Source organism: Vipera berus (assembly GCF_964194415.1).
Source record: "Vipera berus genome assembly, chromosome: 8".
NCBI lineage: Eukaryota > Metazoa > Chordata > Lepidosauria > Squamata > Viperidae > Vipera > Vipera berus.
This window is the reverse complement of record NC_138211.1, coordinates 25,885,917-25,904,855: the sequence shown is the minus strand read 5'-3', so window position 1 is coordinate 25,904,855 and position 18,939 is coordinate 25,885,917. Positions and strand designations below refer to the sequence as shown.

General features: G+C 44.6%; 1 protein-coding gene across 1 annotated transcript in view; it reads left to right on the top strand.

Moving 5' to 3' along the window:
• Nucleotides 1–18,939, top strand: part of ANTXR1 (ANTXR cell adhesion molecule 1) — a gene marked incomplete at its 3' end in the record, with an annotated part of 177,486 nt that overhangs the window by 40,161 nt on the left and 118,386 nt on the right. The window contains exons 6-9 of the mRNA XM_081333597.1: nucleotides 2,732–2,811; nucleotides 7,185–7,253; nucleotides 9,447–9,527; nucleotides 18,583–18,643. Coding sequence (XP_081189723.1) covers nucleotides 2,732–2,811; nucleotides 7,185–7,253; nucleotides 9,447–9,527; nucleotides 18,583–18,643 — 291 coding nt within the window. The remainder of the gene's footprint in view (nucleotides 1–2,731; nucleotides 2,812–7,184; nucleotides 7,254–9,446; nucleotides 9,528–18,582; nucleotides 18,644–18,939) is intronic.

Genomic DNA, 18,939 nt, shown 5'->3' with positions numbered 1-18,939 from the left:
TGTAACCAAAGCATCCTTCGCAATAGGATAGGCCAGGAGGAGAGGACAAGGTTATGGCGAAAGGGGCAGCAGGGCTGCTGGTGGCCAAGTGCTAAGGCAGGACTTCCCTCAGACCCTCTGTGATGACCCAGGGCATGGCACAGAGGCAACCCAGTCAGCTGACAGTTCAAACTGCCCCTTTATTGCTCCAATTGTTCCCCAAACACTTCCATGTTTCTGGCAAGTCCCAGAGCCAGTAAACACACACACACACACACACACACACACACACACACACCTTCAGCAGCCTCTGGCTGCAAGTAGTTTCAGAAGAGAAGCCAAACTTCAATCTGAGGTTTGGAGCACCAAATCAAGTTTGTCAGTCGATCCAATGGTCAGAGTTTCAGTAGAAATCACAACACAAAACAGGAGATCAGAGAGTTGTTTCCAACATCGGCAACAGCACACAAACCTTTAATAATTCAGCATTTCTTCCTGACAAATGCCCCTCCCCACAGCGTCTCCTTAACTCTCAATCCCCAATGTGCCTTGTGGAGAGGGGCAGGGCGCTCTCCTCCCAAGTAGTGAGGCCTGCCCATGTTGTTCCCTCCTTCTCGCCACTCTGCCACTCTCCGCTCGAGGATCAGGAGGGGGTGGCCCTTGCTCATCGCCTGAGCTCTGTCTTTCATGTTCATCCTGCCCCTATTCCTCCCTGCCTTCACACTGTCCCAATCCTGAAAGGCCCTGGCCTGCCTCGGCCTGCTCCTCCCCATATTCCTCCGAAGCCAACGATGCCTCCCCCTCGATTTCATTAGCTCCAGTTCCAGCTCATCTTCCTCAGCAGATTCAGGCTCTGACGGGGGCATGACACCCTCCCTCCCTCTCTTTATAATCTCCTTCCTTCCTTCCTTCCTTCCTTCCTTCCTTCCTTCCTTCCTTCCTTCCTTCCTTCCTTCCTTCCTTCCCTGCTTCTCATTCCCATCCCTTTCCTTCCTCCGCATTCAGGAAGGGATGACGGGAGGGGAGAGGTTGCCAGTGCTGTCGGCGGCCACACTGCCACCGGCCGTAGTTATCCCACACTGGGCAGGGGTAGTCCCAGTGAAAGGAAGCCTTGTGGCTGCGAGGCTAGGTCAGCATGGCGCTGATCTACAACCTGGCAGTGGCCATCAAAGCCACAACACGCTCAGCCTTAGATCCACGGAGCAGCCCTGGAGCCAGCGAGGGGCCGCCCCGCCACCTCGGCCCAGCCCCATGGGGAGGCGGCGGGCATGCGAGCGCTGGCATCCTGGGGGAAAGGGAAGCGCTTCTCCTGCCTCTTTTCTTTCTGAGTGGTCAGCAGGGACAGTCAGCAGGGATGTCGGGCACTTGCTGCCTCCTGTGTGCATATCTGGGGGTGGGGCGGGGGCAGCCCCTCACTGGCCTTTTCCTGCTAAAACCTTCTTTCAGATCCTCTCCTCTCTCCCCCACTCCTCCTCCTTTTCTCTTCAGAGCACCTCCAGCTTCCGGAAGCACTAATCAGCTGGAGCCCGGCGCTGATCCTGGGGATTCTGTCCAGCCCCCATAGCCCTGCAGAAGTGCTGATCGGCTTGTAACCACGCGTGCCAATCCTGGGCCTACTGCTGAGCCCCAACAACCCTGCAGCTCCATCTCTCTCTCCCTCGGGCTTCTGGGATGCTGCCGCCACTTCATCTCATTCCCCTCCCCCGCTACCATTTGTCTAGGATGGTTGTGTACCACCGGTTAGGTGCCAAAGTACCACCAGTGGTACGCATATCACTGGTTGAAAAGCCCTGGACTAGAAGACCTCCAAAGTCCCTTCCAGCCTATGATTCTATGAAGTGAACTTGGGCCCACCTTGCCTTTGCACAGATGCTTGGTACCGTGTGTACTCTCTCTCTCACACCAGGCAACCTCAAATTACTTTGTGCGCACTTCTAACAAAACTTTCTTCTGTCCTTTTGGCCCGGTTTACTGTGAAGCAGCCTCTCATATTCCTGCTGTAAAACCTGAATCCCCAGATAGTCTGGAAGGGACCAAGCAGGAACTGCAACCTCAGGCCATCAGCTCTACAGTTTTGTCCTTGGGCAGGCAGCCATTAAGATATCACTCATGCACCTCTGCTTATATTTTAAAAATCATTTATGTTTATATCCCAAAAGTAAACATATAGGTTAGATAAGCTGGATGCTTTGGAAAACATGCTAATATATTCACTACAGAATGACATCTGCTTTCCTATGAAATATGCATGTGGGCGTATGTTGGCACATCTTCAAGTCATTCTGGACTCTTGGCAACTGCTTGCCCAAGTCTCCAAGAATTGCCGTTTCCAGTCTGGTGCCTCTACCAAACTGGCTCTCTTCTTTGAGCCGGCCTTGACATTGACCACATAGATGAGTCCCTGCAGTTCTCTTGGCAACATTTTTAGAAGTGGTTTGGCATCGCCGCTTCTTCCCAGGCCTGAGAGGGGGACTGGCCCAAAGTCCTGCAGCCAACATCCATGCTCAAGGTTAGAACTCAGTTTCTAACCACTGTATTTAACCACTACATTAAATATTTAGTTGTTTGTATAAACTTGAGTTTGCGCAAATATGACTGCCTACGTGTAGGTAAAACATGAAAGAAACTTCTGTGACAGTTTGCAAACAGCACCAGATAAGCAGCATCACGCTCTGAGTAAAACAAGATGGCAGCTGGCTGTTCCATTGTCCTTGACCATTAATTCTACTTCTGGAATGGCTTCCCTCATCAGGTTACAGGACCGCCAGTGTCATTATTGCCTTGACGGATGGAGAACTTCATGAGGACCTTTTCTTCTATTCTGAACAAGAGGTAGGAGCCTTGCTTTCAAAGTCTGTAACTGTGACCCTCGTATAAATCCAGAAGCAGGTTGTTTTTAAAATCTCAACTCCTACTGAAACCTCAGTCAAACAATGTCCATAACCTCTTTCTTGGTTTAAGCACTTTTGTGGGAGAGGAGACTGACAGAGCTTCTCCTTTGCAGATAAAGCCCAGACTTTCTACCTCTTGGGGTTTCTCAGGAAAGGAAAGGAATGAATACTTAGGGTCAACATGTTAATTTATCTTGGATTTGCAGAGAGAGGGAGGGGGAGAGGGAGGGAGGGAGGGAGGGAGGGGAGAGAGGAGGGAGGGAGATCGGTGAAGTTGGTGGCACATGTTTGCAGACAGTGTTTTGTCTGTCTACCTCAGAGGCTCACAACTGGCATGTCCTTTTCACTCGCCTGGACTCAGCTTTATTTTTGGAGATTGTTGCAAACAAGAGAACTTTGCCCAGACAAGCTTGGAGCCACAATCTGACAGTTCACAAGCTCATTTTACAGGGAGATGCATTAGAAGGGCAGAATATAAATGTTTAAATAAAGTAAAAAAAATGCAGATAAACTGGCTTTTCTCTTGGGAAGTGACAAGAGGTTTGCATGGCACTTGATGTCTTTTAAGACATTATTGTATTAAACCTCTCCTATAACTGCACTGCACCGCCATCTTTGCATCCCCACTTTGCAAGGGTTGGAGGGGACAAATCTATTTATTTCAATGTTGGTATATATTTTTTTTCTTCCCATCTTATCTCCCATCAACCAGATTCTGCTTCGTTATTTTTTTTCCCAAGTCTTCATGAGCATTCATTTTGTTTCCACACAGTTCTGGGAAGCACACATTAAGAAAGCTCATGATGAAATATAAACCCAATGAATTTCTTTCCCATCGTTAGCCTAGGGACTTTCCCAAGGAAATTGTTGCTGTTCCCTTCCCTTAACTGTCATCTCTGACTGCAAAAATTAAACACTTCAGGATTCAGCAGATGCATTACAACATCTTTAGAAGGATGAACCAGAGGATATGGTGATTTTTTTTCAATAACACGAATCTTCAGGGCTGTCACCACAGTTCTACAAAAGGGACTAATCTGGGCTCCAAGATGGGGAGAGCACATTAACTTGGCTCTATTCTAATAAATAAGGTCTCTCAACAGCAGAGGGGTAGAGACCTCTATCCATGCATAACTTGGCCTTCCTCAATCCAACGCCTTCCAGATGCTTTCAGGAATTCTTAGTCTGCAACACATCTGGAGGGCATTAGATTGCACAAAGCTGTCATGGCCTATCCTTTCTGTCTGAAGCATTTGAATGGAATTGGCTGGATTTATCCGCCATGTCTTTTTTTTAGGATGCTTGGGAATTGAGCAGCCTTAAGTGGGACAAGGCTTACATTGTGAGATGCATAATTTCAGCCCTCTTCTAAAATCGTAATTATTGTTGTGCAGAAAACGCAGACTGAATTCCCTCTCTCCTGTCTCCCCATCATTTCCATTCAAGAGAAGAAGCTCCTGACAATTTTTTAAAAATTTAATTCCCGAGAATATGATTCTGAGGTGAACAAGAAACCAGGTGAACAACCAATCTTGCATAGTACAGTACCGCAAACTGCAGCTTCCCTAATTAGTAGATTTCAAAGAGAAGCATCAGGAGAAATATTTTATTTTATTTTAGTATTGTATTGTATTGTATTTTTTATTTTATTTTATTTTATTATTATTATTATAGAAATTGGGTAGCCAAGCAGGGAAAATGGAAATAAAATGGAGCAGGGGAAGAAACATAAGGAACCCCAAACTGCAACCATCACTGCCAGCTAAAATAATAAAATAATTGAAATGTATTTTTTTTTAAAAAAGGAAGTAGACAAGCAGAAGTTTCTTTTGTGGGGAAAGGAACCTTGGTAAAATTAGAAGACATCTTTTAGTCTAGCTCCTTTGGTGGTTAAGGCACCTGGTTCAGAACTGGAAAGTGTGAATTGAGTTTGGCCTTGGATACAAAGGCAGCTGGTGACCTTGGGCCAGTCCCTCCTTAAGCCTTCCCAATTCATGTCATCGCCAGGAGTCAACATCAACTCAGTGGAACAAGGGGGGGAAAATTAAATATGCATGCAGTGAGCCAGGGAAGTACAACAGCGGGTTCTCCCTAGTCTAAATATGTCCTCCTGAACATTAAATAATAAATAACAGAATCAGAGAGTTGGGAGAGAACCTGGAGGCCGTTTAGACCAGTGTTTCTCAGCCTCGGCAACTTTTAAGATGTGTGGGCTTGAGCTCCCAGAACTCCGCAGAACTAAGAGACTAATTCCATAAAGAAAATTGGCGCATACTGTAGTCCCATTGGAATCTGTCTGTGCGTTTGTTTTAAAATAGTCAAAGTCATCCTTGCTTGCTAGCAAAGGGCTGGTTTTGTGCAGACGCATGCTTCGTTGCTCCTGATTGCCTTTGCAATTTGATCAAGAGGCTTTCCATGATCTCCTGCTCAGACAGAGGCAGCATCAGCATCTCCTCCAAGGCCAGATTCCCCTCCTGGATCTGCCTGTCTCCCTCACGCAGGGTGGGGTTGACAGTCGGGGCCAGGCTTTGCCCTAAGTGGGGAGAATGCATTCCTCTCCAAAGGAATCAAACAAAAGACGTTCCCCCCCTTTCACTTTACCGGTCATTAAAAGTAGCAGAGGAGGCAGAAACAGTGGAAGAATGGCCAGCTTTACAGATCTTCAAAGAGAGATTAATAGGCCACAGGCCTCTCTCACATTGCTCCAAACGGGGAACGATGCCAGCCGGTTAGAAGAGCAATGAAGGAGTGGAAGGAACAAGGACGGGAGGAAAACACCTTCCCTTCAGGGAAGCAGATGGGTTCAAAGATAACGCCAAAGGTATTCTGCTGTTCTAGGTTCCCCCTGCGACCTGTGCAATACGTTCAGCGGATTTTAAAAAATTACTTTGGCAAAGGGTGACATAAGAATGCAATAAGAAGACAAATGCTCAAATGAGCATTCAACGTTTCTAGAAGCTGCAAAGAGGCTCCACATGAAGAGGCACATCCGTAGTGCTGCGCTCACCAGCCGATGCCGCCGGATCCCCTGGTATTGCTCTTTGTGGCCGTGTCGTTTAGCAATAAGGGAGTCACAGAATCAGACAAGGGATCAGCAAGGATCCATCCTCTTTGGGCAACTGCTCTGAAATTTCCAAGGGCAGCAGATTCATTGGAAGCGGTTGATTAAGAGCAAATCCCACCGACCCACCCACCCCTGTGCATCCAGCTCCCTCCTCTCCCATCTTGTGACCAAGATTTGACTTGGATTGTATTGTCACTTTATTGGGCTTGGAATATTTGTTTGTGATGATTTTGATGTTTTTATGCTGTAAGCCACCCAGAGGCACTTTGAAATGAGATGGGCAACAAATAACTTTAATAATAAATAAATAAAATAATAAAGAAATGTAATAATAAAGAAATAAATGTAATAATAAAGAAATAAATGTAATAATAAAGAAATAAATGTAATAATAAAGAAATAAATGTAATAAGAAATGGGGCCAACTGACCCCTGATTGGCCCTTGCTGTCACATAATTCCTGTTGGCATTAAAGCCCAATGTCCGTGCCTGGAGCATCCAGAGTGGGTGAAAGGCATTGGAGAAAAAACCACTGTATTATGAGTGGCAGCTTGTCATGGCAGAGGCCTTCTCCAAGCTGATGTCTCCAGATCTTTGGAAATGCAAACTTGGAAAGTTTTAATCCAATGTACAGATAGTCTTTGACTTATGACCACAACTGAACTCAACATTTTTGTTTCTAAGTGAGTTTTGCCCCATTTTAGAACCTTTGTTACTACATTGTTAAGTGAATCACTGCAGTGATTAGTAACTTTAGTTGTAAAGTGAATCTGGCTTCCCCGTTGACTTTGCTTGTCAGAGGGTCGCAAAAGGGGATCACATGACTTTGGGAAACAGCAACCTTTGCAGAGTGTCTGAATTTTCATCACATGACCATGAGGATGTTGCAACATAAATCACTTTTTTCTAGTGCAGTTGTAACTTCGAACTGTCACTAAACAAATGGTTGTAAGTCGAGGACTACCTGTACTGTATAAGGAGGGCCAGGAAGGATTACATAAAGGTGAAGCAACTGCATTCCCCTCTGCTTCCCTCAGTCTGAGACTCTTTTTAAATCATAGTTATGGGTTACATCCCAAACAGAAAGGCAATCCCAACATGTTGAATATGTTTTTTTCTTCCGGTTGAGCTGGCAGATAGGTGGGTGAGATGGGCCAGGAGATAGAATGGTAGCTAGGAAGCCCCATCTGAGAATGACTGTTTCTTTATGCTGGGTGGGCTGCAATCAATGCTTTGCCCTCTCTTTCCAGGCCAACCGGTCCCGTGAGCTGGGAGCCACAGTGTACTGTGTTGGTGTAAAGGACTTCAATGAAACTCAGGTAATTTTCAATCATTTTGCATTTGGGCAAAGCTTGGTTTAAGTGTAACAGCCTTCAGTCTCATTTGAAATTGCTTTTGAGGGAGCTAGAAGTCCAGGACTGTCTGCAGGATATAGCTCCAAAATGTCAAAATAGTGGCCAGAACTGTGGAATCAAAACCTCGACCCTTTTTGACAGGCATAACATCTGTTCCTGCCATGACACAGCCACCACCTTGATTTCTTAGATTACCCTCTTCAAAAGCCACCTCGTCTTTTAGAACAGGTGGGGAACGATGGCCCCTTTGTGACTTGTGGACTTCATCTCCCAGAATTCCTGAGCCAGCCTTGAAGTCCACAAGTTATAAAGGGACATCATTCCCCACCTCTCTTTTAGAAGATGCCCAGTTCTTGCTTTGAGCTCAAGGATCTTCCTTTGAAAAGACAGCCATCTTGCAGAAGATCTGCAGTTAAAAGAAATCTGAATCTTCTGCAACTTGAGAAGGCTTCTCAGACCCCCATTGATTCTCGTGAAGATAGAAGAGGGAAAGGCACATTCAGACTTGCGAGATTTGGTTACTATGCCCTTATAATAAAAATAATATTAGCTGGTGTGGCTTTAGATTCCAAGTATGGTCTACCTTGGAGGGCTGGCAGGAAAGAGCAGGAGAGAACATTAGTAGTTGAATGTATGAGCCGTGGTGGCACAGGGGATAGAATGCAGGAATGCCGGCTGACTCTGCTTACTGCCAGGAGTTCAATCCTGACCAGATCAAGGTTGACTCAGCCTTCCATTCTTCTGAGATTGGTAAAATGAGGAGCCAGATTGTTAGGGGCAATATACTGACATTGTAAACTGCTTAGAAAGGGCTGTAAAGCACTCTGAAGCGGTATATAAGTCTAAGTGCTATTGCTATTGAATTCAAAAGTAGTGAAGACTGGAGCCAAGACCATTCCTTGCCCATGAAGTGTGAGTGGCTAATGCTGGACAGCAAGTAGAAAAATCTGCCAAGACAATTTCCCATTATCATCTAGATCCTAATTCCACCCTATAAATTGGAATTTCATAGAGGGGAATTTTTTGAAAGGGCTAAGAGCATTGCAAAAGCTACGGCTGGTTCCAGTTTCATCTCTCTGTGCCTACAGGCCAGCATAATATTAACCAAACATTAACCGTTCCCATCCAAACACCATGGTTTAGGTAAGGAAACCAACAATAAATAATAGACATCATTTCTGGTTCCAGATGCTTCTCCTTAACTATAAAACCAATGTAAGTAGACACATCCACTCAGTTTTGACTGGACTTAAAAAGCTGAGCACACTCAGATTGATTCGTGCTTAGGGGGAAGTTTCCTGGAGATCCCAAGACCGTGGTCTATATTGGGAGGTCACGATACATTCCAGAATCTCAGAAGAAGCCAATGGTAAACTGTGCCTGTGTTTTGGGTGTAATGGTTGAGTTCGGGCTGATAAAGATTCAGAAGATGGATAGGGAACCAGCCAGTTTCACACTTTTCTGCGAAAAAGTTCTGACATCTCTACAGACATCACAGGATGGCTGGAATAACAAACATGAGAATGAAAAATGAAATTGATCCAATGGGAAACAGTTCAGCTGCTGGAGTTCGTACAACCCCATTCCTCATATTTCAATAAATCTTGCTAAAGAAAACTTTGAGAATTAGATTGGAAAGAATGTTGGTTTTAGGCAGCTGCCAAATTGCCTGGAAGGTGCCTCTAAAGACTCCATGGATCCATTCTCCTATAATAATTTAAACTATGATCCAGGTTCAGCCAGGATTCTATCGTAGTTTTTGTCAGGCTCAGCAGCTTAAGAGATGTAGAATTCCATCTCTCAGAATTCCCCCAGCAGAACTCTGAGACCTGAGACACATCTGAAAGTTGTTGAGGTTGCGAAACACTGTCCTATTATACTGAAGTTCTCTGCTTCGAGGGGTTTTGCTAATTCCCCTTCACCCCACTATGGTATTTGGAAAAACTAGAATCCTATTGTGGTGATGAGTGCAAATTCTGAGAAAAAAAATGAGCATTGAAGAAACAAAATCCACACACACGAGTGGCAATAAAGCTTGACAAAGAGCTGTCTCCACCTCTTGCGCAATGGTCCTCTGCCTCTTGGCAGTGTCCAGCTTTTCCTTATGTCCTTATTGGCTGACTCACTTTTCTACCTATTTTTTTTCTCCAAAACCAGTTGGCCCGAATTGCTGACAGCAAGGATCACGTTTTCCCTGTGAATGATGGCTTTGAAGCTCTCCAGGGAGTCATAGACTCTGTAAGTCTTGCTTACCACTGTACTGATTTCATGACTTAGTGAAATTAGCATTGTTGTTGCCAGAAACAGTATATTTATCAGCGCTGGAACATCTGAGGGCCTCCTAGAAACAGACCAGTAGCAGCCACTGAACAGAATGGCTTGGCCGAGTGGAAGAGAGATTTGGGCTGAATGATAGCTTTGAAACGATTGGGGATTATTTAGCAAAAGCAAAGACCATTAGTGGCTTTTATTCAAGGGGATGGGGGAGTTATATATATCATTACGAAGGCCTGCATCTCACTTTGTTTTGAAACCAAATCACCCAATACAGGGAAGTACAGTACTGTCTTAGTGAGTCTTGCCAATTTGCCACAATATTTTTGTTCTTGCTAGCATTGATGATGTTACTTAGTTTGGTAATGAAACATCTACAAGAAATCCACCCAGCTCAGAGAGCACCTAGGACTGCACAGTTCAACTACAAATATTCCCTTCTATTTTTGCTAGATCTAAAAAGAGGATTCCAGGTATCAGCGCAAGGTCTTTTGGAAGCTAATAGAGAAGGGCATGACTCAGGGGCATCTGCAGAGAGGAGGTTAAAACAGTCAAGATGGCATCCATGACTGCTCAATCAAAACCACCATCCTGACAGTTTTTTGATCCCACAAATGGAGGCCCCTGACCTGATCCTTTCTCTAGAGCTTCTACTGCAGGACCATCACATCCAGGCAGTCCTCAACGTACGATCGCAATTGAGCCCAAAATATATGTTGTTAAATGAGAAATTTCTTCAGTGAGTTTTGCACCATTTTACAACCTTTCCTACTATAGTTGTTAAGTGAATCACTGTAGTTGTTAAGTTAGTAACCTGGTTGTTAAGTGAATCTGAATCCCCAGTGACTTTGCTTGTCAGAAAGTCGCCAAAGGGGATCAGATGACCCCGGGACACAGCAACTGTCATAAATACGAACCAATTGTCAAGTGTCTGAACGTGCGGATGCTGAATAGAATAGAATAGAGCTGGAAGGGACCTTGGAGGTCATCTAGTCCAGCCCCCTGCTCAAGCAGGAGAACTTATACCATCTCAGACAAGTGACTGTCTAGCCCACAGGTAGGCAGCCTCGGCTCTTTTATGACTCATGGACTTCAACTCCCAGAATTCCTTAGTCAGCTGACTCAGGAATTCTGGGAGTTGAAGTCCATGAGTCATTAAAGAGCCGAGGTTGCCTACCCCTTGTCTAGCTTCTTAAAAATCTCCAGTGATGGAGCGCCCATGATTTCTGGTGGCAAGCTGTTCCACTGATTAATGGTCCTCACTGTTAGGAAGTTTCTCCTTAATTCCAGGTTGCTTCTCTCTTTGGTCAGTTTCCAACCATTGTTTCTTGTCCTGCCCTCTGGTGCTTTGGAGAATAATTTGACCCCCTCTTCTTTGTGGCAGCCCCTCAGATACTGGAACACTGCTATCATGTCTCCCCTATTTCTTCTTTTCTTTAGACTACTAGCCAAACCCAAGTCCTGCAGCCATTCTTCATATGTTTTAGTCTCCAGGCCTTTGATCATCTTAGCTGCTCTTCTCTGAACTTTTTCCAAAGTCTCAATATCTTTTTTGTAGTATGGTGACCAAAATTGGTTGCAGTATTTAAGCTGAGGTTTCACTAGGGTTTTATAAAGCAGTACTAATACTTTGCATGATCTTGATTCTATATCTCTGTTTATGCAACCCAGGATTGTATTAGCTTCAGATCAGGTTCAGCAAGGTTTTTCTCTGGAATTCTTCCACTTCACCTCTGCAAAGCTTGAATCAATGAAATTAAGCCAGGAGGAAGCTTCCTATATCACCAGGATGGAGAGCTTTGTGAGTTCTTCAAATGTCACACCTGAAACTCCCAGTTTGCCTCACCATTAGATAAAGAAGTTGCATTTTGGCAATGTCTGGAAGACCATTGGTTCGTCACCCACAATATTACCTTAGATGAGTTTAACAAGCCAAACAAAGAAACTGTGGAGCTTCTGCATCCATATGTCAGCAAAACTGGTGATGACCTATAAAGCCCTAAATGGCCTGGGTCCGGACTATCTAAGGCAGGGGTCAGCAACCTGAAACAGTGAAAGAGCCACTTGGATCCAGTTCCCTCACAAAAGGAAAAACTGGGAGCCGCAAAAAATGTGTGCGCATGCGCGTACATGCGCACATGTGCAGAACAGGGTTTGACTGAAGAGTGGAGCCAAGGCGAGATATGCACCTACCCTGCATATTTGAATTGATTGGTTGAACTTTTTTAGTCCCACTTTTTTTTTTTTTGGACTGCACATGGCAGAGGACTGGGAGCCGCAGGAGACGGCTGAAAGAGCCGCATGCAGCTCCGGAGCCGCGGGTTGCAGACCTGTGATCTAAGGGAACACCTGCTGCCGGCATCAACTTCCCATCGTCCTGTGGTGCCGCCGGTCAGGGAATGCCGGCAGGTGATCCCTAGAGGGAGGGCATTCTCTCTGGGCACGCCTGCCCTTTGGAATGATTTACCTGTGGAACTCCGGACTGCCCCCAACTTGCGCTCGTTTCGCCGGGACCTGAAAACCTGGCTTTTCGATCTATCTGGCCTGGACTGAGGGGGTTTTTAGTTTTAAGTTTTTAACATTGTTTTATTGTTGGGCTATTATTAATTTAATTCTTTTTAATTCTATTTTTATCTTAATTCTATATTGTCTTTTAAATATTGCCCTGTAAACCGCCCTGAGTCCTTCGGGAATAGGGCGGTATAGAAAACTAAATAAATAAATAAATATCTGCAGCCCAGTACGATGAAAGAAAGAAAATTGCTTTCCAACAGAAGTTGTATTGATATCAGCCTTCCTGTTCATTTACAAAGCAGGGAGAGAAGCTATGTTCCTGATCCCTCCAGTTACAAATGCTTTTACTCTAACCTGTTTTCTGGATCAGGAACCTTCTCTCTCTCACCCTCCCCCTCCCCTTCCCCCTTGTAACTTCTTCTAACTGAACATACAAATGTGGTTACAGCACCAGGATAATACTTACTGGACAAAGACTAATCTCTTAACTTTTCACAAGGAGATGATTGGAGAAGTTTATAAAGAAAAATTGCTGGATGGCAAACATTATTTAGCCTGAAGGGAAAAGCAAGATATACTTTCCTCTGCAGGTGGGGAGAAGTTGGCTACACCTAGTCCTTGTTCATCACTGTCTGTTTTTGCCAGGTAACAAATGGCTTCTCTGCCCAAAAGGTACCAGATGTATCTTTTTTTTTGCAAAGATGCACTGAAATTCCTATCATAAAGAACAATAGCTGTTTAAACAGTGGCTGGAAGAGTGGTGAGCATGTGGATTCTGCAAGTATGGTCAGAAAAGTCACAACAGTCTAGTCACAACAGTGTAATAGAGGTGTCCCCTGGTTTTTTTATGTGCAGATTCTCTGTGTCAGCACCAGTTCTTCTCTCTGAGAGTCACCCCTAAAACTCCCTTTTGTAAATTAAAAGCAAATTATTTTTTTAAAAATAAAGTTGTAATAAATGTAAATAAATAATTGTAACATTACAATTGGCAAATTGCATCTTTTGTCATTTGATTCTAAATGTGTAGATCAAGCAGATGCAGGTGGAGGCCAGCAACAGCCATGAAGGAGCATAAAAGACTGAATCAGGCAGTGCCGGGGGGGCATTGAAGAAAACCCCACTTTACTGTCTGTGTGTCATGTTCCAAAGGGTGGAGCTTATAGTGCAATGCTGTGGTGCTTCTTTCACGTTTCAGATAAAAGGTGCTGGGACACATGGCATCTACGGCAAGCCCCACTGGCAGCTTCCATCTGCATCCATGGGGGCCATTTTATCATGCCGATGACACAAATGGCATCCTTGTGTCCCTCAAGTTCTAGGTAGGGAACTCAATAATGCCGTGGTGCCATTATTTTGATGCCATTGCGGGTTGTCCCTGATTCTTAGGTCCACCCTAGCAAAGAGGTATGTATACGTCTGTGTGAGTCATTTCAGCTCCGCCAAACATCAGACGCGGTGGCTCAGTGGGTTAGGACACTGAGCTTGTCGATCAGAAGGTCGGCAGTTTGGCGGGTCGAATCGCGAGTGCCGTGTAGCAGAGTGAGCGCCTGTTACTCGTCCCAGCTTCTGCCAACCTAGCAGTTCGGAAGCACGTAAAAATGCAAGTAGAAAAATAGGGACCACTCCGGTGGGAAGGTAACAGCGTTCCATGCGCCTTTGGCATCTAGTCATGCCGGGCACATGACCACGGAGACGTCCTCAGACAAGCGCTGGCTCTTCGGCTTTGAAACAGAGATGAGCACCGGCCCCTAGAGTTGGAAACGACTAGCACGCATGTGCAGGGGAACCTTTACCTTTACCTTTAAACATCAGAAAAAAGACATAGGGGCCTCCATGGCACCTTCTGCCTTTCTGCAGAAGCCAAACAGGACTTTAGAACTTTTTACCCTTCTCCTGTTCCAAAATGAAGTTTCCCATTCTTTTTCTTGAAAAGAATCAGCTGGAATGAGATTTTGGGGATGTGTGGGCCATGTAAATAAAATTAGCTGGCTACTGCAGATAATCACAACGGAAGTCTCCATGCTGTGACTCACTCAAAGGTCACTGGCTCAAAGCGAGGGATGCCTCTTTCTGGAAGTTTACATGCTGCTTTTCCCAAAAAAAGTTCCAAATTCTTTTTTCTGCTGCAGTGATTTGTATCTTTCAGACTGGATTTCATCTAGCTCGGCCTTGAAGATTTGTGCCAGGTTTAATTTTGTGAGTGAACATAACATAAAATAAGAATTAAACCTGATTTGAGAATCACATCTAGACACATCTAAGGAACCTAGCGAGAAACTAGAATGCTTGCCTAATTTTGGTCCTCACTACTGCATTTTTCCCCCTCCGTGGCTGGTTCCCCTCCCAACAGTTCCTGCTTCACCCTAGCCATTCTTTCCCTTTCTTCTTTCTCCCTTTAAGGGTATTCCGGGGCCTGACGTAGTTAGAAAAGTCTGCTACTTTTCTTCAGTTCTCTCATGGAGACCTTGTAAAATGGTATTGTTTCATCTGCATCTTCTGCACACAAGTGTTGAGGGCTGGTGATGGTAACCATAACAGTCCTCGACTTATAACAATTCATTAAGTGACCATTTGAAGTTACAATGGCACTGAAAAAAGTGACGTAGGATCATTTTTCACATTTACGATCGTTGCAGCATCCTCCTGGTCAGGTGATCAAAATCCAGAGGCTTGGCAACTGACTCACATTTATGATGGTTGCAGTATCCCAGGATCATGTGATCCCCTTTTGTGAGCTTCTGACCAGCAAAGTCAATGCAGAAACCAGATTCACTTAACAACCAGGTTCCTAATTTAACTGCAGTGATTCACTTAACATCTACAGCAAGAAAGATCGTAAAAATGGGGCAAAACTTAACAACTTTCTCGCTTAGCAACAGAAATTTTGGACTCCATTGTGGTCGTAAGTTGAGGAGCACCTGTATCTTCACTCAAAATTTGAGTTGTTCCTTATCACACGGCATCCCTAAACAGGACGGCTTTCGTAATGTTTTTGAGCCAAAGGGGTGAGGAAATTCCCCATCCATTCATGTCAACCCTACCACCAGCACGCATCCTTCTTCTCCTCGTCCGTTGTCCAGGTGGACAGCTGCTGGTCCAGGGCCTCTCATGCCTTGGAATTTTAAAAGCACTTTCTCCTGCCTTTTCCCATTCTTTAGCCCAGTGTTTTTAGATTTTGCAGTTTTTAGGTTTCCTGAAATTTTGGGAGTTGAACTCCGCACATCCGAAAATTGCCAAGGTTGAGAAACAGCCCAGGAATAGCAGCAAAGACCAGCGGCTGATGACAAATCATGTTGCTGAGAAGAGGGAAATCCCATTTTTTTAAAGTCCCAATTTAAATCCAACTTGGGGTTCAAATACCTGTTTCCGCCCATCCTTTCCTGAGCAGTCGGCTTGTTGCCATAGGCCCTCTTCAAGCCCCCATCATTTCCAAGGAGGCAGGTTTAACACAAATCAGGATAGCTCTGCTTTCATTGTTGTGCTGATCCAGACGAGTGTTGTGACTCAGGGCCAGCCTGTGGGTCCGACAGCCGGGTCCGATGTATCGGAGGACTCAGATGTGGGGGAGGAGGGAAACGAACCGGCTGATGATGATTTGGAGGCTTTGCAGAGTCCTCAGCCGGGGACCTCTTCTCAGCTGTGTGAGCCCGAGAGTGCGGAGGATGATGACCCACAGCTGGCCCTGTTCAAGGACGCCCGACGCAGGAGGCAGACGAGCAGGGACAAACAAAGAAAGACTATGGGACTCCTCGGGAGGAGGCACAGGGAGACCACGCCCTGAGCTCTCTATAAAAGAAGTGTTTGGGGAGGGGCTGGTTGCTGAAAGCAACTTTTCCGCTTGAGAAGACAAGCTCTTGTGTTTTTGTTAACTGCGTAATTAAATCTTGGCAGAAGCCTTTTAGCCTTGGACGCTTTCCAGACTCTTCTTTTAATTAGGGGTTGCGAGAAGAGGGCTGGTTCAGAACAACGAGCAGGTGCCCATCTGGAAGTTATGATGGGGGGGCAGAGACTTGGGCTTTGAAGATCCTGCCAGTTACCTGGATCCCTCTCTGCATCCCAAACCATGGTTGGCTTTTCCTTCCCAAATGATGTAGGGCCCTGGGGGAAGGTTTGACAGAAAGCCCTGGTTGGTTTAGGTACACATTTGAGGAACAATCTTCTTCCCATCGATCATTGCATGTTGTAGCCATTGTAGAGATTAGATGAATTGGAAGGAGAGAGGGGCCCACAAACACCCCAAGAAAATCCATTCTTGACCAACAGCTGGATAGTCTCTCCTTTTGGGGGAAATTTTCTCTGTATAATCCTCCAAGTTCTTTGAATCTGTTTCTGCTGTCCCTATTTTTAAGTATTTGGGGACTGTCTTCACCACCATGTTTAACCAGGTCATTTAAAGGTCTAAGACAGGGGTAGACAACCTCGGCTCTTTTATGACTCATGGACTTCAATTCCCAGAAATCCTCAGTCAGCTGACTCAGGAATTCTGGGAGTTGAAGTCCATGAGTCATAAAAGAGCCCAGGTTGCCTACCCCTGGTCTAAGAGATTCATTCCAACAAGAAGCTAAGTATGGATACAGTTAACCTTTCATTGAAATATGGAGGCTTCTCCAGCTGAGCCAATTGGTGATTAAGAATTGGACCGGTTGCCCTCAACTGTGGCGGCACTCTTAGGGCCAGTTCCTTTCCCCGTCCCAGCCTACATCGCAGGGATGTTGTTGTGGGGTTAATGGGAGGAGGGAAGGCTCTGTACAGGGCCTCGAGCTCCTAAACAAAAGGCAGAATAGCAGCATAATAAATATTTACTTAGTATATAGCCAATATATTGCACAAGTTCAGAAAATTATTATTATGAGTAATCTGGAGTTAATTTCATAGTATGCTGAAAACTTAATTCAAGTCCAAGGACCTAACAATGATGAAGGTGGCACCTGAGGATATAGGCAGTTCCAAGCAAAGTGGCTCTTTTTGTGTAAAATAGAGTGTTCAGGTGTGGTAAATTCAAAATTTTCAAATTTTGAGGGAGTACTTTAGGTATTGCTTCAAGGGCTTCAGTCACAATAATTATAATAATATATACATCATCATCATCATTATTATTATTATTATTATTATTATTATTATTATTATTAAACTTTTATTCATAAAATATGAAACTCAGTCAACTGAACACTCAAACTGACTGGCACTAATGGTTGACATGGGTTGCTGCCAGCATCCTAGGTATCAACCAGGTATCTCCTTAAAATGTTCTGAGTAGTGCAGTTTTTTGTAGCTTTGCTGGAGTGATTGCAGGAAGCTGCAATTTCTTGATGTATTTTGCAGTTTATTATTATTATTATTATTATTATTATTATTATTATTATTATTATTATTATTATTATTATTATTATTATTATTATTATTTTGTATTATTCATTATAGTTAGCCAAATGTTTAGCATTTAGCATTTTTTGTTCACCTATCAAGTCCTTCCCAATGACCTAGGATGTTATTTGAAGGTGTTGAAGAATTATTATTTACTTATTAAATCTATATGCTATTTGACTTCCACCGACTCTGGTTGAGTCTATAATTGCTAAAATATTTAAGAACAGTGAACAATACACAGAAGCAGCGTAAGACAAAAGAACGACGATGGCAATAAACTATTGAACCCAAAGAGAACAAAAGGGTAGAAAAGAGCATCGTTCTCTCCAAAGGCCAAAATGGGATTAAACTGGAATAGTGAATTGTGTGAATCCAGTCTGAGAGCATTGCCTTTGCTTTTTGGATGCTGTTAGTCCTTAATGTGTGTTTGTTTGCTTGCTTGCTTACTGACATAATGACCTAAGTTTAAACACCACTCCTGTTATCGCCAAATCTGGCAACCAGACACCATGACCTTAAAACAAAAACTTGGGCACTGAGGTGCCATCACACAGAGGAGGACAGGGTGTGATGGCACCTGATGCCAGTGTACAAATCGCAGCATTTACACCACAACATTGCAAACAATATGTTGCCTTTTCTCCCTTGCCAGGGGCATGGGGGAGGAGGGGGTCAAAAGGTGTCGCAGCTAGAATGACCAACGCCCCACCTGTGCCATGGGGCTTTGCTCCCTTTCCTGCGGTCCCCATCTTGACTTAGCTGAATGCCCTCCTGGAGACCTCTCCGTCCTTACTGCCCCAGGTACCTCCGGTGATGAAGTCAGCCCATCTTTTCCTTGCTGAGTATGCAAAACATTTTGCAGTGTGGAAAGTAGTTTGAGTATTTCTGGAGCAGAAGGGGGGGACAAGGTCCTAGACCTGGTTTCTTTGACCATTCCTGATAGGGCTTGAAGCCGAAGATGCAGGGAGGATGGGGCCTCTCCTTCCATCCTCCAAGTCTTTTGACTTTCGGACACCTTTAACACAAGTCCTTTTGGGTTTAGCCATTAAGACATTCCAGCCTTGAGCGGCTCTGGGAGATCTCCGTCTGGATGCACCCAAGATTCCTAAGCCATTTTATTCTTTCTTGTGCCTTCTAGATTCTGAAGAAATCTTGCATTGAAATCCTTGCTGCAAAGCCTTCCAGTATTTGTGCAGGCGGTGAGTTTACAATGGGATGTTTTCAGCCTTTCTTGCATTGGGGAATGGGGTCTCAGAGGGAAAGCAGTCAGCTGTCTTCTGGCACTCTGGGGGAAATTTTCCTTGGCACAAAAACGCCAGAAAATTCCATCTGTTGGTTGTCAGCTTGCATTAAAAAAAAAGAAAGAAACTTGATTTGATCTATTTTTAGAGTTGGTTTTCATTTAGGGCAGACAGGCTCTGACATCTCAAGCTTCATTTATAAGATATCGGGAGGCCAATTAATGGAGGTTTTCACCTTCCCCACTTTGGCTCCA